The sequence below is a fragment of the Poecilia reticulata genome, chromosome 11 (genome assembly GCF_904066995.2).
Source record: "Poecilia reticulata chromosome 11, P_reticulata-male-v2, whole genome shotgun sequence".
Classification (NCBI taxonomy): domain Eukaryota; kingdom Metazoa; phylum Chordata; class Actinopteri; order Cyprinodontiformes; family Poeciliidae; genus Poecilia; species Poecilia reticulata.
Window position 1 is genome coordinate 4,115,696 of NC_088840.1, and position 24,984 is coordinate 4,140,679.

Sequence of the window (24,984 nt, forward strand, 5' to 3'; positions counted from 1 at the left end):
CTTTCAAAGTGAAGTTGAAAATATACAATCTAGTGTAGATATTGTCTGGAGAAAAATACATCTAAATAAATTAGTTCTGAGTTGTAAAAATCTGAAGTACAATTTGAGTTAACTAGAGCCGCAGAGTTTTTATTATTTACAGGACTTTCCCTTTTCTCAGCCATGTTGTCTTTATTGATTCTACTTGCTTAGTTTCATATAATAAAGTAAAAACACCTGAAGTTTCACAGTAACAACAAAACTGTATGATTTCTGGAAGAGAGAATGGAAAGCATTGTTCCTTTAATCAGGTTTGGTGCAAACAGCAGCAGGCCTGATTACCTTGGGCTTCGTATTGACGTGTTTTGTCATGTAGATAAGGTTTTTTCCATTTTCATTTGCGCTATGAGTGGTGAACCAGCACCAGATCTGTGCAGCAGATTGGACAGTGAATTAAGCGGCTTCTTTAGTTCCGAGGTTTGGCCTGAGATACGATCAGTAAGGATAATTGTCCCTTTCCGGCAAAAAAAATCTGTCCTGTTGGTTTCCATTTGTCTGATGGAATCAAAGTTTTATCCCTGCTTCAACCTGGATGTGTAGCATAAAATAATGAACTGCTAATGCAAACCGGGTCATTTAAAAAAAAGCAGCACTTTATAAACATATTAGCAACTTTACATTGTAGCATCTTTGGATTAATACCCGGTATTGATTTTCCAATGCCAATTTGGTCTTTATAAACTGTGATAAATGTTATTTAAATGGCTTCTGTGTCCTGCTGAAAACCTTGATTTGGATTGGTTAGCATGCCTGGCAACTCACCCGCTTTTCTACAGTGGCTTACCCTAAAATGATGGAAGAAATTAAGGAGAAATATAAAATCACAATGTGATGCAGCGTACAACCATGAAAGGAAAGGTGATGAAATATGATTAAACATTTCTAAAATAAACCAATAAATTAAACCTAGTAGATGAAATCTGGCTTTAACTTGCATGAATAAATTACAGAAAATATTTATTCATGTTGGGTTTAATTCATTGGATGAATGCAATGAACCTTTCCCATGTACAGTGCTTATAAAAAGTATTCACCCCCTTTGGGTTTTTTTATCCTTTATATTGTTTTACATTTCAATCATAACAAACAGCTGCTTTTTTAAGAAAAATATGTACTTGAAACACACTGCACACAGGTGATCTCCTTTCAGTCATCCATACCACCAGTTGGCTGGACCTCTGTTGAGTCACTTTAAAACTGGTGAATACTTTTGCAATCACGTTTTATGTAAAATATTTTTTGTCACTTTATAGAAATCACTTTTCCTTTTGGCATTAAAGGATTTCTTGGTCATTTTTTTCTGATTGATTTTGCTGATGATTGATCAGCAAAATCAATCATGATTTTGCTGATCATGATTGATATGGAACAGGGTAAGGCATCCAAAGGGATGAATATTTTTATAGTGACATTACCTACTGAAATCCAGCCTCTTTTTACTTGTCTTAGACAAATTATTGTTCGCATTTTAACAGCTGTAAGATGTCTCAGTAAAGCCGTAGCTTAGCTTGTCAGATGCACCTACTTTGGAAATGTTTTAAGAAATAATTCAAACAGCATATTCGGCTTCATTAATCTGCAATGCGCATGCAAACATGAATTAAGCGAAGCCGTTCCTGGTCCAGCTCTCTCTTCTGAAAGGGCATAACTAGCAGATACATGAGTGGGTAGAAGGCCCGATGGGGAAAAAACAGAATCAGTATTTGAGAGCACAAACCACAGATCTCATTCAGGACATTTAAATAAATATGTTTCCTAATATTGTCTCGCTGTTTTCCCCAAAAAATGTGACGTCTGTCACAGAGAGTGCTTTCATGGAGCGACGATCCGCCAACTGACAGGTGGCGTTTCTTGGCTTCGACTTGAGTTTTAACGTCGGCAGCAACAGCGTTCCGTAAAGAGAGTTGATCGATATGACTGTTTAAGAACCGTAGCTCTTATTCATACTGCAATCTCTCAAGTGACTTTGTACATAAGATGAGATACACACAGAATCACTTGCATTTCCAAAATTGAATCAAAACATGGTGAATGAGTTCCATTGTTAACCCCACAGGTTGGTTTTCCAAAGTATTGCGTGTGAGTCAGCAGCTTGAGGTCTAAATATAAAGTCTAATTAAGCTAAAAGCTTTACTGGCGTTCCCTCTATGACTCTTTCCCAATCCCTGCTCCAAACTCCTCTGCCTCACCGGAAACTTCTGACTAATGGGACACCCCTTCACTTTAATGTTGGGCCCCAAATAAGATTAATGAGCAGGCACATTTCTGTGGCGGCCACCTTATTCAATACCTCACCTGGCAGCGCTCACAGACTCTTACTGAGATTTTCTATATGGTCCTGTTTGTAAACAAAAGCTGATTTGGGGTCAGAAAGTAAAATAGAGGTGACTGCAGCTTCAAAACCAGAAAAAAAGATTAAAATCTCTTGAATTCTTAGCATTTTGTCACATTGTGACCCTAAATTTCACTGTGTTTTACTTGGATTTTATGTGATAGACCAGCAGAAAGTAGCGCATAATATGGTTTTCAAACTTTTTTACACAGTTAGGTAAAAATCTGTTCAGCCTCCTTTACTATGATATCACTAAAACATATCCAGGTGTAACCGGTTACCTTCATAAGTCACCAGTTTAGTTGTTAGCGTACAGCTGTGTGTAATTCAAACTTAAATGGGGGTGATTTTGACTGATTTGATGGAGGAGACACAGAGTGAGGCTGTGAAACATTTTCCTAAACTTTGAATTTGTCATTATGGATTGTTTAATAAAGCATCCCCAAAATCAAAACATTGCAGAAAACTCAGCTCAGGTGGAAATGTCTGTTCACTGGACAACTGTTACAGTAGTTGGGCATTCTGTAAACCTGGAGACAAGAAAGCTACCATTGAAAATAAGCTCCACAGCATTCATGTTGATGAAGATGCTCTGGTTGCATGAGAACAGACTTACACTTTGTCGCCAACTTGCAACATGTTTGGAAAACCACTGCAACCCTGCATATCACCTTGAACATCCCATCTCCACTGTGAACCACGGTGGTGACTGCATAATGCTGTGATAGTGGAATCGCAATGGATTCATTTATGTCAAAGTCAATTTAATGGGGCAAAAATGGTCCAGTCAAAGTTGAAATAAATTGAGAATCCTTTGCAAGACTTGTAAATGGATGTCCACCAACTCTGAGGTTTTAGGTCTTTATGTGTTTAAAAAAAAGAAACGAGGGTTACAGGTTAGGATTGGGATTAGGATTAGGGACCAGTAACCATTTGGGTGAGAAATCCCATTCATTTGCACTCTGACTGTCACATTTTTCCCAAATGGAAAGAAATGAAATTCCTGTGAACTGGCAGTGGATGTCAATCTCTCCCTGATTTTTGCTCAAAGCCAGTTTTTCATCAGCTGGGTTTGCATTTCACCCACTTGGCATGCAATTAGCTGCCTCCCTATGGTTTTCTGGACCAGGGAATTTTTGACCTCTGACATAAAGTCCACACCTGGACTTTATGTCCACCTGGTGGTTCAACTTTCTTTCTACTTTCTAGGGGTAGAAATTTGAAAGTCATGTTTTGTTTTCCTCGTTGTGTGTTTTCTGTTTCTATTGGTCGGTCATGGAAAATCCTGAAAGCATCTGTGGTTCATCAAAGGGTTATAAATACCTTTGCAAGGTGTTTATAATTAACTCTGTTTTCATTGCTAATTTTTCTCGTTTTTTTTTTTATTGTTGTCTTCAGGCTATGGGCATGCAGCGCCTGGGACCGATGCGGGGAAGGCCTTCTGCATGTTTTACGCTGTCCTCGGAATCCCTTTGACCCTCGTCATGTTCCAGAGCCTGGGCGAGAGGATGAACACGTTCGTCAAGTACCTCCTGAAACGCATCAAGAAGTGCTGCGGAATGCGCATCACGGACGTGTCCATGGAGAACATGGTGACGGTGGGATTTTTTTCCTGCATTGGCACGCTGTGCATCGGCGCCGCCGCGTTCTCCCACTATGAGGACTGGAGCTTCTTCCAGTCGTACTATTACTGTTTCATCACGCTAACAACAATAGGCTTCGGAGACTTTGTGGCCCTTCAAAAGAACCGGGCCCTCCAGAAGAAGCCCCTGTATGTGGCCTTTAGCTTCATGTACATCCTGGTGGGCCTGACGGTCATCGGAGCATTCCTCAACCTGGTGGTGCTCCGCTTCCTGACTATGAACAGCGAGGACGAGCGGCGGGACGCCGAGGAACGTGCCTCTCTCGCTGGCAACCGCAACAGCATGATCATCCACATCCAAGATGAGTCGCTGCAGAGGAGCCGGCGGCGACGGGAGCTGTACAGGACGGAGGTGACGGACCTGCAGTCGGTGTGCCCATGCATGCACTACCATTCGCACGACTATGGCAGCTCTAGTGGCGGGATTGGAGGCCTGGGTTGTGCCTTTTCGCATCAGAACTCCTTCGGCTCGCAGCTGAACCCCAGTCAGTACTTTCGCTCGGTCTCCTACAGGATCGAGGAGATCTCGCCCAGCACCTTGAAGAACAGCCTCCTCCCATCGCCCGTCAGTTCAGTTTCTCCCGGCCTTCACAGCTTCACGGACAATCACCAGCTCATGAGGAGGAGGAAGTCTATCTGAGACTCGGCGCTCACCGGACCAGTGAGTGGTCGCATTTTATACACAAGGTCAAACATTTTCAATGCTGCTCTTCACCAAGATTTTTATTTTAGCACCTTTTACCTCCCCCCCCCCCCCAACTTCCACGAGTTTGGTTGTACGTACTTGCTGCGAACGGATAAGAGAGACTGGGCGGAACAGCAAGACTGGACCCAAACAGGATGCAAAGCATGAAGCATGGATGTCTATTTTTTCAAGAATTGCTTAATTTAAAGAGACACGACACAAACTACAAACTTACTTATTACAGATTTACACAATAAAATGAATACATGAACTTTGGTTACGTACTCGATGAATGCACACTGAGAGAAATGCTATTTTTCAAAAGGAGTTTGCTTGTTTCACTTCAACTTGAAAAGATATTTGTTATGTATTATCCCATTGCCTCGCTGCAGACAGAGAATTCAAGAATGATCTAAAGCATCAGGTATTATTTTCTATAAGCAATCATTTACTCTGATGGTTTCACCTCACGTTAAGCCAAAATATTGTTGCCAATATTAGCATGTGACTTGGATGTCATTTACTTAGTAGTGTGCCATGGGTTTGTGACCTTCTTTAGTCTTTTTTTTCCCCCATGGTTTCTGTGTAAGTGTCTTTTGTGTGTGAATCAAAGGATCATACTGCTGGTATTGATACTTCCTGCTGATCTACAAACACTGGGTTGAAACTCAATAGCTTTAACTTCACCTGTAGCCTTTTCACATACATAGTGACCTAAAGGGAACCACAACAATCACAACACTGACAGTTTTCTAGTTTCTTCCCATCAGAACAATTGATTTTTTTATTATTATTATTTCACAGACGTTCATGTCATCTTAATGAATATTTAGTACCATATCGCCTACTGGCTCACAGCTTGAAAGCCTTGGTTTCAGATCTTGGCAGGTGCCAGAGGTCCTCACCTTGAACTCATCGGTTGGCATGATGTACTCCCACTTCCAGTCAAAGTCCAAAAACATCCATGTTGGTTTAGTTTAACTCAAATTAATACCTAAGTTTGAGTTGGAGGCTGTTTATTGGCTGTTTGTTATGAAAACTAGAAAAACTGCTGAGTTAAAGACAACCCAATTTGGATTTTTTTTCTCCCCAAAAAACTTTCTCCTGGATCAAATATGAATCAGTTCAGGTCTGATTTGAGTTCACACCACAGCGACAAAATATGGATTTGATCCATCAAACCGGGTTAGGTTGTCAACTCCCTAAAACAGGTTACTCACTAATGTCTAATGTCTCGGCCAGCAATGAGCTGATTGAAAACAATGTGTTTGGGTAAAAATGTTGAACTACATCAAGCTTGAGGTCAATTTGCCCTTTCATCAATTTCAACCTGCATTTGTGTTTGCAACACTAGTTTATACCACTATGCCTAACATTTTGTCATTTCGGTTGTTTATACGTGTCCTTAACACAGTGTTTATTTCTGTTGCTTAAGTGTGAAGTATCGCCTTTCTATTTAGGCTTTACAGTCAATTCTTTGGTCAAGGTGTGAATTTTGAACCTAGCTTGCACTAGTTTGTGCTATAGCTACTTAGCTAGTGAAGCCTGGTGAAGTCTGAAGGGAGGAAACTTGTTCTCTAGTGTGAACTAAAGCCATGAACACTACACACTGACAGGAATAACATTATGAAGCAGCTCTGTCATGTCTTATTTCAACCTGATGAATAGGTCCAGTCAGACCAGTCAGGATGTTATGTATTTTATGTTCATGAAAGAATGAAGTGAAGAATGGTTTAATATTAAATCAGAGGTTTTGTTATAACTACTTAGATTTCCAAACAGCATCAATTCACCATTTTAGTGAAAGTAATAACCCAGCAGTTGTTTTTTTTAAAGATTAAGTGGGTACGAAGAATAAATAAATGCCTTAGGATGGTTGACGTGTCATCATAGACTCTGAGCTTTTTTTCCTGTTGTATGTTTCAGCCTCGACTAAATTTTACCTTCAATATAATTTCATTTACTGTGTTTCCATCCAGCTGTAAAGCAGATCAATTTGAAACCTTTCCATTTGCTCTCATGCTAATGATCTCCATTTAGGGAAAAAAAAAGAAAAGAAAGAAAATCAACCCAAGCAACAGCGAGAGCCACTTTGTACAAACACAATTTTTCAAAAGGAGCCAATGGTGCCAACCTTTCTGATGCACAGTTTTATAATGCCCACAAAAAAATAAAAACAGAACTGAACTGCAAAACATTTTCTAGAACTACACTTCTGGCTAAAAACATTCTCTAGTGATAAATGTCATAAAAATGAACGGATTTTAATTATGCATTTAATTATTATTCTTTTTCTCTCTCCCAGGATGTCAGCACTACAATTATTACTGCAATTATTTTAAAGGGGCAGTATTATGTAAAATCGACTTTTTTGCATCATGTTATAATGTTTTCCCTCATCAAAAACAAACCTGGAGTGTTGCTTTGATTCTTTCATGCAGGTTTTAGAAATCTCCCATGGCAACCATTCACCTGTGCAAAATGCCTGGGTGGACCTAGCTCCGCCTTTGAGGCGCAGATCCTCTTCAGAACTGCAATTTCCATGTTTCTGAGCTTCCGAGTTTTCCCGACTAGCTCCTTCAAATTAGTCAGCAGCAATTGGCAAACACCTGGTGGAACTGAGCATCTGCTGAGCTCATTGTAGGAGCTTCTGCTCAGAGCAATGTTGGCAAAAATCTTGTTGAAGGGTTAATGGAGGAGAAATGCTGTGATGACTTCCTGAAGGCGGAGTTTCAGAAAGAGCAGTTTTTAAAGAGACAGAGGCCCAATTTCAAGGCATTAAATTACAAAGTAACATTTCTTTTAAGGCATATTTGATTTATGCGTTTTTATATCAACTGAAGGAAACATAGTTTCTTGATTGTGCTATACAATGGCACTATGGCTGGAAGACTCATTTTACTGCCCCTTTCAAGACATTGTTGGGTTGACGTGGTGTGTTGTCCAATTGGGGGGAAAAAAATTGTTAAAACAATATCATACAAACGCAAAATTAATCTGACATTCACACATAAGCTGAGTCTGTAATCTCCTTGCCTGATGTGTAGGTTCTAGATGTTGTTTGAAAAGGTGATTTATAAACTGTTACTACAAATTTGAAACTAAATTTTTATTCAGTACCAGCTGAAAGAAAAAATCTTGAATCTCAGTGTTCAAATGTGAACTCACAAATTTGCAGTAAATGTTTGTACAGTGGTTTGAGTTTTAATCAACGTGACGCCGACAACTTTACAACCCCGAAAACCGTCTGAACTTTTTGCCATGCAGGGCCAAAAATTTTTGAATTGCAAACACTTGAGGGCCACAAAAATTACACATGTATATTTTTAAGCATTTTTAAAACAAACTTTTTGTGCCTTTTTTTAATATATCTTTTCAATAATAAACAAAAAAAAACAATTTTATTAACGAACAAGATGGTCGGATGTATGTAGAAAACGGATCAGTGAATCTTTGTAGAAAGAAAACATAAACTTCATGCAAGATGACATTAAGTGGATTTTTCTCTCTTTTTTCTTTTTTTTAACCAAAGTGTAATTAACTCGTATATCTAAGTCTTCTGGACCCTTCACAATAAGAGCCATGTTCCCAGGTAGCCGAGTCCTTGTCCAGCTGCTGGGGTCTGACGGTGCAGAAAGCAGAGCTGTCTGTCGGTGCTGACGGGGAAGCGGGCCGATCCAAACAGACAACTCCTCAGGTCTGAACGCACTGTGGGGCCATTAAGGAAACGTGATGAAAACATCAGCACTGAAACAAGCTCACGTACTGAGAGTGAGTTGATACGAAGTGTCGGCCGAAGACGGCAGATAAGGGAAGGCTTGATCGCAGCAGGATGATCCTTTTTCTGTTTTGTGTGTAAAATATCAGAAGATGAAAGGGGACATGGATTGGTTTTAAGCTGGAAAGAGTTGAAAGTGCATGAACTTGATGTGTGGAACGGTTCAATCATTTTCCTTATGATGAGGAATCTTTAACAGACAAATGTTTTGCATTTCTTTTGCCAAAGTCCCTTCCTTCCTAGTTCCCATTCAAGCGAATCACACAGGATTGTTCTCAGGTTTGATTGAATTTTTTTTGTTCTCGGCACAAACACAGTCCCATAAGTGCAAAGCGCATCAGCCAAACTAAACTACACAATGTGTCTATATAAATATGAGACCCACATCAGGCGACGGGGAAATTTCTCGTTTTTGTTTGCAGAGGCCTGTGCAGCAACTGATGCAGAGAATGAGCTCTGGGAATCTGCTTGAATTCCAGCCATAAACGTAAATTCAAGAGAGAATTGAAGAAGGAAACGTACCGTCATGGGGGATCAACAGCACCTATCAAAAGTATTCATACATTTTTAACTATTTTGCATTTTGTCACATTACAACTACAAACTCAATGGAATTTCATTTTCCAAAAAAACAAATAAATCTGATAATGGTGGAAAACATGTGTATTTCATTACTCCTAAAAGAAATCCTTTATCAAACAATGTTTTTTTTTTTTGTCTCTTAATTAGTGGAAATATTGATGTTGATGAGATTTTCTCCAAAATAATAACCTTTTTTAACCTTTATAGCTCCACTGTTGAAAATGAGGCTCTAACATTCACAAATGACAGTGAAATAAAATCCAGTCCAACATCTGGTTTAAGGTGATTCGTCTGGATCCTGTTGGAGGAAAAATATCCCAACTTCAGAAAATGAGCTTTAACCTAACAGAGCTCTGTGGTTCCTCCTATCAGTATGAGAGTCAGGGTGAGGAGGCGCCATGTTAGGAAGAGAAGTGGAAGCTGCAGGATCTACAGAACAAACAGGGCATGATGCTGTTTGTTAAGCATCATGAACAAACAGCATCATGACCTGTTAGTTTTAGCTAAAACTACATTCATTTTAGCAGTTTAAAAGCTAAAATGAATGGTTATATGCCAGACATGGAAAACTGGCATGCACTCCATGCCATGATGTTCAGAATTTAGGTCTCATGGTATCTCAACATGTTAACATTGCAGCCAGTAAGCAGCACAACTGTTACTGTCATTGACAACTTTATGTAGAGAAGGAGGGGAAAAGAACGGCCACTTATAGTTTGTTGCAATAGAGGAAACAGGAAATGTGGAAAAAAATGTAACGTAAGATGAGACTAATGGTGACGTGTAGAGGCAGCAGAATCAGCTCTTCAGCAGAGTGGATGTATGGAGTTAAATACATGGTAAAAAAAAATTAAAATAACAGGTTGGAAGCTGGTTAAGACATGAGAATGACAATTCAACTGCCCAACTGACAACTTGTGTTGGGCTACTGAAATACACAGAGGTTTGTTGTAATATGACAAAATGTAAAAAGTTTAAGGATGTATGGATGCTTCTGGGAGCACCGTGCCTGTCTGTCTTTAAAACCAGTCTAAAATTTGCTGGCATTTTTGGAAAACCTTGTGGACCTTCAAGTTAGAGTGTTATCATCACAGGGTTTTTAACAGGAGTCCAATTCATTTCTCGGTGAGTTGACCGTATCAAATGAGTCGAGCAGAACTCTGTTTGGACGAATGGTCAAATGCCTTGAATCCCGGTCAGTTGTGAGAAATGTAACCAGAGGTTCAGGCATCGTTTTCACTACTACAGTTATTTATAGTAACATTTGGGATACAAAAAGAAAAAAATTCAATTTTTTTCCAAGAATGGACAGTACCTGTGTTTTTCACACAAGCATACGTGCCTTGAAGAAACAACAGTGGAGTGTTTTTAGTCAAGTCGACACGTTTCAACATGGCGGCTTAGAAAACCAGCTTTTCTCTTTAGATCTGAGCTCCGATGAAGACCCGCATGAACATTAACATTCAGTTCTCCACTGACCCTCAGCTTGAGGCCCTGTCTGCTAATAAATCAAACTAGACATTATTACTTTTCACAGTATTTAGGAAATGATTGTTTTTATTAATTTAGGAGATATTTTCACTTTATATCAACTTGGGTTTTATTTTCTAAGGTTTTACTAATTTTACTTGACGGTAACAACACTGGCTTTAAAAATAAGACATATAATCAGCCAGAAATTGTGACTGAGATAAAGAGTGAAGCTTGAATTATTATAACTTCAAACTAAACAAAGCGTATGCATAAGTGATTTTCTGGATCATGGAAGTCAATTTAAAAAATAAAAAGGCTCAGCTCTCACAAATGATCTATTTCTTTTTTTTTTTAATGAAACGCAACATTTACATTTTTTTCAATTCTACATTTTTATGTTCATAATGAGGGAGCAAATGTAAGAGAAAAAAAAAATCAACATTCGCCCTGACAGATGAGAGATGTTGAGATTTGCAAATCAGTTTGGAGCAAATGAACTCAGATGCAGTGGGTTAGACTGAAATTGTGCAATTTCAAATAAATGTACTGAATATATAGTTTAAAATCAAAACAAGAATCAAGAAAAAATGTACTGATTGCATTAAGTGACTTAATTTTTGAAGGTAGCTATTTTTTTATCCTTTGATTTTTATTTTCTTTTTCCACATTTTTAATCACCTGTCATCCACGACCGCCCGACGTCCCGCCGCCTCGGGTGCAACACATACCACCAGTTGCCTTTGTTTGACATTTTGCTAGACAGAAACTGGAGCGTTACGGAGAAGATGTGCAGAAAACAAAACAAACCTGAAAAAGCTCCACAGAGCTGAAACGGTGCAGCGCCCCGTCAAACAGACACATGAACCACAGCATATAGAGTACAGCCTCAAGCTGGAGGAATGGAGAAATGTGTTCTGGTGGAAAACACTGGTGTCGTTCTGTTTTCCACAGCCCTGGCTTACAAATTCTTCCAACTTGTTTTTGAGATCCCATGTGGGCAGTGTCTCCCAAAAACTAGTCAAGGTTAAGAAGTCGTGGTCGGTACAGAAGAGCCTGAGCTGCTGGTGAATTCAGAGCTGCGTTGGCCAGAGGAAACTTTCCTCTTGGCTCTCCCGTTTGTCATCCGAAGAGAAGAAGTTGGCTGTCAGTAGCTGCATTTCCATCCCAGCTGTCGTCGGAAAAACACAATTTTGTAATTGCGATACTTTATATGGATATTTTCGATAGTTAAGAAACTAAATTAAAATCACACGTGAATACGTTTGTTCACGTGATAAGTCATTAAAAAACATGCCGCTCTTCATCCTCCATCTACTTCCTGTATTGTCTTCTTATTCATGGTTTGTGCCAGTGACAACGTCTGGTTGTTGATCATGTGACTCGCGTGATGCAATAGAAGTGTTTCCATCGCAGTTTGGCAAAATAAACCAATTTCGGTATGGTTGCCAAACCACCCCATCCTATAGCACAAACTCCTTCTTTTTCATCAAAAAATGTGTTTTTTCAAAATAGCTGTGTTTCCATTAAGCAAATTTATGATCGTGTTCCAGTTTCTGCAACTGGGGCAGTTTGTTTGATATTTTGCATTAACTACTCCGCATGCAACATGAATACTTTTGATAAACGTTTTTCAGGCACGGTGAGGTATTACGTACTTTTGAACGATTTTTCACAGAACACCTCAAGAGATTGCCAAAAAACTAAAAGTCTTCTGGATTGAAATAACAAAGTCGTCGTCCACCAGCATGCTGTCTGCAGAAGGCCGTGGTTCCCTCTCCTTTACCGTTTTGTTTCCTATATGCGTACGGCATGGCCTATTCTAAGGAACGGGTGATGACAGGTGTCCGATTCCGAAGTTCCTAAACCATATGACGTCCAGCTTCTAATTCTTATTACTCCAAGAATAAAAATGCATCAAAATCCACGTTACTCATTTTTGACCAATGGATGTAATACACGTCCAAAAATATTACACTTGGTGTTTATTTTTGGAAAATGTCCCATATTTACTACTTCAAATTTTTTTTTAAAAAATCAGGGATTTTGGGACCTACAGGTAAAAATGATAAAGTCAATGAAATGATGTCTTGAGGACTAAAGCTACATTTCAACTAATTAAGGTTTGTTAAAGAACAAAACAATGATATAAAGCTTCATTTGCATCTTGTCATTGAGGACAAAACTACAAGAAGATTCCTTAATATCATTTACGTTTTTGATTTTCAGTAAAATGAATATTGCCTGGCGAGAGCATCAGAAAAATATGGAAGTGTCTTCAGTTTTCACTTCATGGGTTCATTTGTGTCTCATAAAACATAAAGTGAGTCTTTTAAGGGAATTTGGAGAAACTACTGGCCTTTCAAAACCTTTTATACCATCAATCATCTCAGTTTTTCTGCCTTTAAATGTGTTTACAGGTATTTTTTACAGTGCTACTTCGATGAATTACCAGGTCCATTATAATCACTAAAAATGTCAACTGAACATACCAAATTGTCATAATCTGAAAATATCATTTCAACCAGACCGATGGGAGTTAAGGGCACATTTACATTTAAGTTGTCATTTGCTTTTAATTTACTTAAGTGAAATTACTCCAAGTTTAATTCTAGGGGAATATATCAGTCATAATAAATCTTTGGGCGTGGGGGGGCGGGTTGTAACAAAGGAAACAAATGGCCTCTTTATAATGGAGATTGTTTTTCACGTCCTCCTACATGGCCGCGCATTACTCAGATCGGTCAGCCATCATGCCACATGTCACACCGATGGTCCTCCACTCTGCAACACAGATGGGGGAAAGAGAAACGCCCACGCGCGCTGGTCGCTCCCAACAAACTGCCTCGTGTCCTTTGCCACGTGGCGTCAAGCAGCGCGAAAAGATTCCCGCCGGTTTTACTGGCTTTTTCTTTTCTCTGTTAGCTCAGCCGCGCTTCACGTGCGGCTAGCGCTTCACTTCGTCATTTGCCGTCTCTGGTGACGTCAGGCCATCACTCTGTCAGCAGCGCCATGTTGTCTAATGACGGGGACAAAGAGACACAGATTGCACTACCTGTACGATAAGACAACAGAAAGGCGGCGCTCCTTTCTGTGTTTGTGTTTCTTGAACGTCACCGCTGGTCATTATTCAGTTCAGGATGTTGCATATCATCCCCCCTTTTTTTTTTTTTTTTTTTTACAATCCATGTTTAACAATAAGTATTTTTAATTCTCTGTCACAATCTTGAAACTGATGTCTGTAAAGATACACTCCAATATCTGTTGGCTCTCTTGTCAAGAAAAACAAGGAGATTGTTGAGTTTCCTTCGAAGTGAAATGAATATTTTACGAAATTTTTCATTTTTTCCCCCTCCGTTAGCTTTTCTGTTCCTTCTCGCTCTCGTCGAGTGCGTGTGTGTGTGCGTGTGTGTGTGTGTGTGCGTGTGTGTGTGTGTGTGTGCGTGATTTGGTGTGGGTGACTCACTGGGTTGACTGGGTTCCCAGGTGATGCTATAACACACTTGAATAAAATAACGAGCCTCCTTCTGAAGCCCTCTGTCTTGTTGTTGTAAATGACTCACATCGGATCGCTGTGAAGAGCGAGCGCTCGCTTTTTTAAAATTAAAGTCAAGTTTGTTTGTGTGGTACATTCCAGCAACAAAGTGCTTTAAACACCATAAACCATCACGCAGTAACCAATCACAAAACAAGCAATAAACATTTACTCTTGTCGAGCGCCGTCATCTAAATCATCAAGCAAATATACATCAGACGTATCAATCAGTGTTCCAGGTATTATCAATCCAACCCAGTTCTAAATAGGCGACTTAAAGATTTATTATAAAGATTTTGTAGTAAACTATTACTACATTATTGAAATATCAGTTTTGTCAACTGCTCTGTGGACTAAATGACATTTATTCAAACTGAGCAATGAAAACTGAAATGCTTTACTGTATTCCTCAGTTTTCTTAAGGACTTTTGAGGCTAAAAGGCTGAACTGCACCAGCTGCTGGTGATGAATACAGAGACACTCAGAGCTCCGGTGTGCAGCGGCTCCCTTAAAAATTAATACAAGTCTAGACATAAAAACCCACACGTTAACCCAGACATTATTGTCTATACAATCGCAAAACTATTATCTCGTGCTAATGTCAGTTGTTATTAACTGTAAAAACAGCTTGACTTGTTGCATAAGAAGTAGTTTGTTCCCTTTCAACACCAAACTTGAAGTACATGTGTGTGACCCAACCCTCTGTAGGACCTTTGCTGCTGCTCACATTAAGAACTGAAACTCAGTGTTTAAGGAAATGAAGATTCCCAGTGGAGAAAATGGACATCAGTCCACAACGGCGTCAAAATTTGGACATTCTAACCAAATAAGATCTGTGTTGTTTTTTTTTCTTTATCCACTTATTGACCCTATGGCTACTTTCAAACCACAGTTTAGTGAAAATATGTGGCTTAACAAAGTAAAGAGTTAGATGTGAATCTTAATTTTCACATCACACTGTAGGTTTCTGTTAGCATTTCCAGTTGGATGTCACTGTATGTTTACCATCTGATCTGGGCTTTTTACCCCAGTGGAATAAAAAACGTATTATTCTACCATCCATTTAAAAACGTTCCAGCTGCTAGTGGGCATATATGTAAGAAGAACTAGATGCTACATTAACTGTCATAAATCATATGTGAGAAAAGAACATTGATTTCACGTGTGACACACACGTCTGGCACATTAAACATAATTTTGGCACATTTTGTTTTGATGATGTGAGAACGCAAAATCTCACCAAGTATTTTTGGTTTGGTTTCTAGTGCAAATACCTTTGTAACCTTGAAATAAGATAAAACTAACTTACAAGTAACTTTTGGAGCTTGTTTCAAGTCAATAATTCATCGATATGGATGAAAAAGTTCTTGTTCCATCGGCAGATTATTTCACTTGTAACATGGAAAAATGTCTTCTTGTAAGTGAAGTTATCTGCTAATGGAAAAATAACTCTTTTGTCAATATTTCAAAGGTGGAAAATGTTCTACTTTTCAAACTTTTCAAACATTTCAAACTTTCCACACGTTGACGTTCTTCGACTTTTGAAACTCGGACATTTCCATGTTTTTTCTAAAAAATTTCTGAGATGGATCTCGGATTTTCTGAATTTTTTGGGAGAAATTTAACCTTCTTTTTTTCTCTAATTTGCTTTTGTATCAGCAGCAAATGTTTTTTTTTGTCCTGTTAACTTTATTTCCAAAAAAATAAAGTCAGTAGAGGAGTAAGTTGTTGCTTTTGCCTGTTGCTGAGCCTCTCCTCTCCTCTCCTCTCCTCTCCTCTCCTCTCCTCTCCTCTCCTCTCCTCTCCTCTCCTCTCCTCTCCTTCCTCTCCTCTCCTCTCCTCTCCTCTCCTCTCCTCTCCTCTCCTCTCCTCTCCTCTCCTCTCCTCTCCTCACCCCACCCCCTCCCCTCCCATCTCTCTCAGTGGTCCGAGCCGTGCAGCTGGATGTTTCGGTGGCAGGCTGAGCGTGCAGCATCCCGTTTTATCCCTTCCCACACGGCAGTAATTATACTGTCAGCCGTGAGCATCAGGCAACTCAGACGGCAGCACAATAAGAGCCGTGGCAGAGGGGCGTTGAGGCCTTCGCTTGCCTGTAATTTCGCATCTTAAATGATCGTGTAAGAGAAGCCAAGTTGCCGCGCGGAGGATTGTCTCCACTGAGGCAGAGATATGATGAAGCTCAACAATAAGCAGGTGTTGTGCTGCTGTTTGCCACGGGACAATCAAGACAAAAAAAAAGAATAAAAAAGAAAGATTTTTAAACCGACCCAGTCTTTCTGGATGATGGGAAACACACCGAGTAAAAGTCTCACTGCCCAAAAAAACTCTCTGCACCACTTTCCCTCTTTTTACAGTAACGTGGGCTGGTGGGAAAGTGCCGGAGCTGCCTGAGTGATGAAGATCTGGAGATATTCCTGCAGCCAGCAAACATCACATCAGCGCCTTATCTCACCCATCTGCACATATTTAGGCTGACAAATGACTGCCTGGAGCAGAATTTGATCAAAGTTTAACACCATGTGATTGCAGGCAGTATTAAGGACATCCATCTGATATGCATACGCGGCACATTCATCTTCAGTTTAGCTGGTATCAAGGTTAGCAGTACGACGGCGTGTTAGTGTTGTTGTATATGGGGGGAAAAAGGAGCATACTTCTGCCAAGAAAAAAATCTCAGAAATGTTTAGCTCCATCTCGGAAATTTTCCAGACAAAACAAGGTGATTCCTGAGTTTGAAAAGTCAGAAAATTGCTAGAAAAATCTCTGACGTTTTGAGATTAATCCCAAAAATTTTTTAGAAAAAAAATCCCATACTTTTTGACTCTGAAAATGGACTCCAAAAATTTTAAAAAGTTGAACATGTTTGACTCTAGAAACCTAAGTTTTTTTCTTGAAAAGTTTGTTAGATTAATCTCAAAATGTCTGGGTTTTTTTGTCTCTCAAATTTTTGATCTTTGGGGCTGCTCTGTGAGGTGGCGATAGAGAGTTGCTGCAATTTGCACAGCTGAATGGCTGCCACTGGAGATGAATTGATTTCTCAAACATCAATCAACCAATCAAGTATAGCACTTTTCATTAACAAGGTAGTTCAAGATGTTTTATGTCATAAAAACGCAAAAATACAAAGTCATAGCAGATACCACACAGTCAATAATTGAGAAAATTAGTAAAATGTTGGGTCAGTGTTTAATTTATTATGGTTCAAATGCAGTGGTGGGAAGTAACGAAGTACAAGTACTACGTCGTTACTATACTTATGTACAATTTTCGTGTATCTGTACTTTACTTAAGTAGATTTAATAATGGGTACTTTCTACTTTTACTCCACTACATTTTACAGTAAGTATCTGTACTTTCTACTTCACTACATTTCTACAAAACTGTCGCGTTACTCGTTACATCCAAGTCGCATTGTGTTTTTTTTTCCGTTAAAATGTGAAGTTCAGGGACTTAAGGTGGCGCCGTAAAATCCGAGCAATAACGTGACTTAGTGTCTGTTGTCACCCATCGCCTCCCCCTTTACTCGCACGCGGAGCTCCAGACATGCGCAGTGGTTTCCTCTGAGCGTCAGTAATATAATAGTACTGAAGCGCTGCATAAATCATAAGATATGGCGACATGTAAAATCAGCAGCGCTTCGCTTTCACAGACGGTGGGACTTTGTCCAATTTTTAACGTCACTTGGAAGGAAAGCTTAAAGAAAGGTAAGCTCCGTGGACGTGATGCTAGCAAAGCTAGCTGTATTGACTGAGACACATGTTGCATCTGCGATGACTGACATGTCGCAGATATGGGACAACGCTGTGACCAAAGTGCAATATTGTAATATGACATTCATGGACGATCCGATTCTTCTGGACGGATCTTGACTAAGTCCTATAGTACTGAAGCCTCACTGAGAGCCGTTCTTTGTTCTTGTAATGCTCTGCGTACACTGCAGTAGCTATTTTATTTCATTAAAATATCTTTATATTTAATTGGTGAATAAATAAAACAAGAACGTAGGAACGCAGAGCATGCTCATTGCTCTTTGTTTTCGTCACCTGTCATGGTGGCAGACGTTGCAGCAGGAGGGAGGATGAGAACAGTCACGGTGCTCCTCCTGCTTGGTTACTTCTTGCTTATTGGGCCTTGGACAGTGTTCATAGTTGAGCGTTGTTAATTGCTATGTTTAATGGTGCAGACAATTATTATTTCTGACATTGGCAATATGGGCAACCGCACAGGGCGTTATTTTTTAGGGATGGCAGGAGACCTCTGTGGATTGTGGCACAGAGATGAAAGCAAAACAGAATGAAGAAGAGTTTGAATTGATACTGGTTAAATTTATTTCAGCTCTAAGTATTTAATATCTAGGTGGGAAAGTGAATCTTTCAGATCAATTTGAGAAGCAGTTTTGATAGGTGCACTAAATTTTATTGTCATGTAGCACGGGGTGCTGGTTTTGATTTGGTCTTGGGTTCAGTGGTCCAGACTACAACTCTGCTACGAGGCTCCTTGGTTCCATGTCCTCCTCTGCCAGTTGGATTTCTTTCAAAATAAATGTGTGGCAAAAAAAGTGAAGTTCATGTTATGTTAGGACAGGAGACGAGATGTTTCCATCCCTGAAATTATGATGCATAGAATCATATATCTAAGTCTAAACTATGTTACAGAATAAACGCAATAAAAACATGCTTTATCTGTGGCATATGATCATATGATCGGTACACTTAATGATATTAGTGATTAGGCAATGCATTCAGCAAGTACTTTTACTTTTAATACTTAAGTATTTTTAAAAACCAGTACTTTTTTACTTTTACTTAAGTAAAATGTTAATGTGGTACTTTGACTTTTACTTGAGTACATTTTTGTCTGTGTATTTGTACTTTTACTTAAGTACATTTTTTGAGTACTTTCTCCACCACTGTTCAAATGCAACTCTAAACAGGTTGGTTTGTAGTACAGTTTTAAGGGAGGTCAGTGGGTCAGCATTGGGATTCCCTCGGAGGAGCTGGAAGAAGTGGCTGGGGAGAGGAAAGTCTGGGCCTCCCTTCTGAAGCTGCTGATGGATGGATGGATGGATGGATGGATGGATGGATGGATGGATGGATGGATGGATGGATGGATGGATGGATGGATGGATGGATGGATGGATGGATGGATGGATGGATGGATGGATGGATGGATGGATGGATGGATGGATGGATGGATGGATGGATGGATGGATGGAGTGTTTCAGCAGCTTTTCAGCTTCCTGGAAGTTTGTTCAGGATTTGTAGATGAAAGAATCAAGGCAGCACTCCAGGTATGTTTTACTCCAGGTATGTTTAGATGAAGGACTAACCTTATAATATGATGCCCATCTGAAAAAAGTCAATGTCACATAATACTGGCTCTTTAAAGCTATGAACATCTCATAGAGTACCGAGTAGCAGCCAGTGGTGACGCTAGGGGAGCTACCGAGAAACACAGCTCAGGTGGAAGCAAATATTAGTCCCGACCTCCACAAATGTGATTTATGAAAGAGGAGGGAAAAATACTCAGTTGATGAAAATCTATTTTTGAAAATTCTCTCCAAGGAGTCTGACTCAGCTTGACATATTTAGTGAAGAACAAGCCATGTCCAGATGTGCAAAGCAGGTACAGACATCTGTCAGTGGTCCTGAAGTCGTAATTGCAGGACAAAGAAAAAAAAAAGAATTGCATATACCTGTGCCTCTCCTTTATAATTACATATTACTTTCTCATTTGTAGCAGTTTGTGGTGACATAATGGTTGATTGGTGTGAAAATTCCTGCAAGTCTTGTATGCTTGTTTTGTTGTAATAATGTGTTGCATAAAGCAATTTTTATGTAAAACTTGACCCTAAAGCAGCAGCAGCCAGAAAAACTCCACTTTCTAAGATCTGAGCCACATCCTGTGGCTCGTTGGAAGGCTTTTGGTGATCAGTTCTGTGTAAAAACTTTTTCTTTATGTAATCCCAGACTGACTTCCTGATGCTCAGATCAGGGCTCTGTGGGGGTCAGACCATCTGCTGCCGGTCTCCCTCTCGTCTTTCTCACTGGAGAAAGAGAGACTAGCGGTACATTTCAAGCTCGTTGCCTAGCTGCGGAGGGAATTTGTAACAATTGGCTGCCTCCCTGGGACAGCACGTCTTGGCTAAGGACGTAAAAAAAATAAAAATATATACATTTTTATTATCAGTATTAGGAATTTGAACTGTATGCTTGAACCAACAGCAAATGCTGGCTGAAACTGCACCCTTTATTCTAAAATATACTAATACCCTGGAATAAATCTCACAGTCGGGGTTTTAAACACACACACCAGGGCGTTGCTGTTCTGCTTCAGCTCCCCCACCGCTGGCGGATACATGTGAAGAGACGATGAGGTAACACACAACCCCACCGCTGGCGAACGGGAGCACGCAGAGGAGATCTCTGGCGCCATCTAGTGGGCAACGAAGCACCAAAGATATGTATGTATGAAACCTTGGTAAGTTCGCTGTCATTTAAACAGCTGGTTCCTGTCCTTTTCATATTAGTCTCCAGTCCCACTGCGGGTAATGAAAACTCTTCTCAATAAAAACCTCGGCGCGAGCGCGCGACCCGCCGGGTGGTAAGCTGGAGATCACAGAGCCGCCGCGTGACCCTAATCTGCATAATTACATTAAGGGTGCTAAAACCGCGCTGCTAGCGGCACGGTCCAAACAAACAGAGGGAGAGCAGCAACATTGTTCTTAAGGCCAGAGAAGATATGATTCAGCAAAAATTCAGAGAAGACCTGTTAATCAAATCCGTGAGTATACAATACCAGAGACTCGTTTGCATTTTGTTGAACTGTAAAAGAAAGTAAAAGTTCTTAGCAGTACAAGTTGCCTTGGAACAGAACAGTAATATTGTTCTGAGTGAAAAATATATTTTCCTACATAAATATGAAAGTAATAGTTGCAGTGATCTGGATTTTAGTCTTGTAGTTGAATCAAATCAGCTATGTTGATTGATATTTGGGAAAATGAAATAGTCAGCAATAACAAAGTTTTTGGATGTAAAAGTTTTCATTGTCATTTGCAACAGTATCAACTTTGGAGAGTTATTTTTAGCTCTAGGTGAATTTTGTTTTCATTGTACCTAATACAACAAACCTACCTTCAATAATTTTTTTAAAAATTACAAACACAAGCAGTTACGTATTTTATATTTAATACTTAGCCTTGTAAGGGGATTTTTTTGTGTGTTTTTGATTGTCTTGTGGCTCTGTAGTGAGAAAAAGAGTGGTTAATATCTACTATAAAATCTAATACAACTGATATCTCTTATAAAAAAATATACAAAATAGAGTTGTTGTTTTTGTTTTTTTTACCAGATGCTAAAGCTAACACAGAATCAGAGAATGGGGTTTCTATCATCACCAAACAACTCCTGTCTTCAAATTTTCAGTAATTCTTGATGGAAACGTATGAATCACATGATGGCATGTTAGTAGACGGTTTGGAGTTTTTACTTATTTAGGACACACATGAAGAATAGCAAAGCAGTAAATGTATCCAGACATATTAATAAAAAAATAAATAAAAATAAACTGACAATGAACAGTTGTCTTTTTTTATTTGCAGATTTTTACACCATCTTATTTTATACCTAGTTGATATAAATTGTGTAGCTAGTGTAACAAATCTTGTCTTGTAGCATGTGTTTCATACAATAAGGTTGTGGTTACAGACCCAAAACAGTCAAGCTCTGTCAAATAAAACATTATGGTTCAAATGCAGAGATATGTTTTAAGATTGTTTTAAATTATATCTTTACTAAAAAAGAAAGAAACTTTAAAGGAACATTTCTGAATCGGCTCTGGATGGAAATCACAAGTATTTTTTTTAATAAGGAGTTAATATGTTACCAACAACAGATAACTTTCTTGTTGTCTTCATTTATTGTACATACAGAGTAGTTATTTGGTGGTTGGAGAGGATGCAACCTCACACCATGTACAACATACAAAGAGATTTACATGTAAAGCGTTAAGTAACCAACTAACGGAAAGGTAAACCAGACTAAAAATCTATATTACATTTTATTGTTATATACAATTCTGGGTGAAATCCTTTACACATTCTGTTTTCAGTATGTGTTTCACCCAGGAAGATTACTGGTGGTGCACTCTGTCGCTAATTTCTGATTGGAGGGAATATAATAATCAATTAACCCACCCAGTGTAAAGATTTATAACTTTATGTTCTGAATAAACTGATTCTCTCATAGTTGATAAAGTCAAACGATATTTTCCATTTAAGGTCTAATATGATTCCATGATGTCTCATTTGTTTAGGAAGTTGCGCAACAAGAGGAATTGTTAACCACCCATGATAAAAATGCCATGTTGCATCTGACTAGTCAGAGCATCAAACAGGCAACTAAAAACAGCCTCAACTTCAATACACCTGGCCTCCATATGTCAGGCTCACATGGACAAGAGTCACTGGGTCAGCTTATGGCATCTTCACTGACCCAGGAGGGCATGGCACAGCTGGGCTCACTGGTGCTTAAGCCTCCCAGGCATGATTTGGAGAGGCTAGCTGAGGACCAGCCACCCAGGCGGCCCCTCAAGCTCACCCCTCTGGATCTCCCAGAGGAGGTGAGAGAGGCGCAGAGGAAAAAACTTCCCTTGATCCAACAAGACGCCAAACTTGGCGACTGTAAGTTCGACATGATGCTGAAGGAGAACATCATGAGGAAGCCAAAACCGATTATGAGGCAGAAGATTGTGAAAGCAGTCGTGGGTCCTTCTCCTTCAACCATGCCAGTCGTGACTCTAGCACAACAGGATTCCCATAGTCCGCAGCTGACACGTTCTAACCCCATAGAGAAGACCGGAGAGAAGCAATTGCGAGACATCACACGTCGAGGGATCCCAACATCCCTCTCCGGCAAGCCTGCCCCTCCTCTACCTGCTGCCAGAATCAAGGCTCAGGCCGCATGCGGCGGAGAGGAGTCACGCAAGAACCCAAGTGCCCTCCAGTTCGAGGTAGAGAGAAGGCGGCCGAGGCTGAGGAGAGGGCAACGCCTCGAAGAGGATCAGTGCCAAGCCAGCACGTCAACCGGGGGATTATGCACAGATGGAGGCAAGCTTGCCCAAGGTGTCCGAGGCAAAGGGCAGCAGGCGGAGTGGGCTTGTAGAGGCCAATCGCATGCTAGAGAGAACATCAAAGATCCCTGCACTCCCGCAACCTCACGCGAACAGGGAAGCGCCAAGAAGGGCCACCGAGAGAGAGGCGGGAAGCAAGCTGCGAGATACATCTTGAACAGACATTTGGACGAAGGTGGAAACAGGGAAGCAATTCCAGAAAGCTGGAAGGCAAAGAGGAAAATTCCCTTGATGCAGGCTCTGTAAGTGTAGTGAAAGTTCAGCTTAGAAGTTGCCAATTCCTTAGATGGCGAATCAAATATTTTGTTCAAATTACAGTTTATCATGTTCCAAACTTTAATACATAAAGTAAATTAGTAGTGAGAGACACATATGCCAGGTTTGCTTTAAGTTATGCATAGTCCTATTTGCAAAGTCTCTGTTGACGAGACTGACTTAATTAGCTTAGGCAGCCCTGGCACGGAGCGAGGCTTCTGATACATCACACAGGGTGTGATACAGCAGCGATCCAACAGAATGACACAGCAGAGATTTTACTCCAAGGAGGAAAAAACATCCTGAGGGGTAGGATCTGAACCGTGGAGATACTGAGGATGTTGACTGACTGATCTAAAATTTTGGAGTATTTTTTTTACTGGAAATGGCATGATTAATATATTTTTAACGGGGTAAGAGTGTCAAAAATATATAACCCAAATGTATATTGATTTTTACTTTTTGAAAAAATAAAAATACACTAAAACTGCAAAGTGCCGATCTGATTCTGTGTGAATCAACCGTGCAAGAGTTTCTCCTCCAGAAATCACTTATGTGTCTGTCATTTAAAGTGCATCTCAAAATATGAACTTATTGTATGACCTCATCACATATCACTATGCATTGTCTGTGACATACATTATTGAGCTTTGGCAATTTTTCTGCAACTGACAGCCCTCCTTTACAAACTGGCAAAGACAATTTTAGACTGTTCAGCTGTTCATTTGTCAAAGGCAAGTCATGCAATAAATGAGATCAAGTTGATCTAGTCTACATTCTAATATTAATTTTGAAAGCAAAAGCATTTGTATATATCACCAAACTTTTAAAACATTATGTTGGATGACTAGACATTTCAGTTCCTATACTAGGCCCATGATTGTACGATGCAACCAGCCACTTGTTTTGTCAACCCCTCACAACATTGTCCAAGACAACATTTGCGGCTCCTGAAATAATTTTTGGCCCCCACAACCACAATTTAAGACTGATACAAATTTTCTAATCTTCTCACGTTAATTACTAGATATAAAATGAAAACCTTCTGGGTTTTTCAGGTTTTTCCTTTTTTCTCCATCCTTTTTTGATGGTGATGTTAATATTTCTATGGAATTTATTCAACTTGTACTTGACCTTCTGCTTTTGAACTAATTTGAATTTTACCTTTGAAATTGTCAAATTATTTGCAGATGTGACACATCCCATTAAAACAAGTGTAACTGGGTCTATATTAATAGTTTTATATTTCCACAAAATGTGTTCTTTTATGTATTTGTCTGCTTCTACTTGACTGTTGCTTTGTTCCTCTGTGTACTATAAGTGGTTTGGTCCTCCAACTCCGCCTTATTTTCTTCTTCTTTTGTTCAGGGTCCTCCAGGACTATTATAAATATTAAGTTATTAATTTCCTCTCCCCTTTTGTTATTCGTTCCACTGGGGAGAGGCAAGTTTTATAATCTATTGTAATCCTTTCATTTATATTGTTCAAATGTTTATTTTTCCTTCTGTATTAATGATAAGTGTTTGGATATTTTCAT

General features: G+C 39.6%; 2 protein-coding genes across 2 annotated transcripts in view; both read left to right on the top strand.

Moving 5' to 3' along the window:
* kcnk9 (potassium channel, subfamily K, member 9) overlaps nt 1–6,583 on the top strand; it is a 51,027-nt gene extending 44,444 nt beyond the window's left edge. The window contains exon 2 of the mRNA XM_008421347.3: nt 3,770–6,583. Within this exon, the coding sequence (XP_008419569.1) occupies nt 3,770–4,653 (884 nt within the window). The 3' untranslated portion in view covers nt 4,654–6,583. The remainder of the gene's footprint in view (nt 1–3,769) is intronic.
* A 9,414-nt stretch (nt 6,584–15,997) lies between these two features.
* Nucleotides 15,998–24,753, top strand: LOC103472007 (uncharacterized). Its single transcript, XM_008421348.3, has 2 exons — nt 15,998–20,846; nt 22,377–24,753. The coding sequence occupies exons 1-2, from the start codon at nt 20,805–20,807 to the stop codon at nt 23,436–23,438; spliced, it is 1,104 nt and encodes a 367-aa protein (XP_008419570.1). The 5' UTR covers nt 15,998–20,804; the 3' UTR covers nt 23,439–24,753.
* Nucleotides 24,754–24,984: the final 231 nt, after the last annotated feature.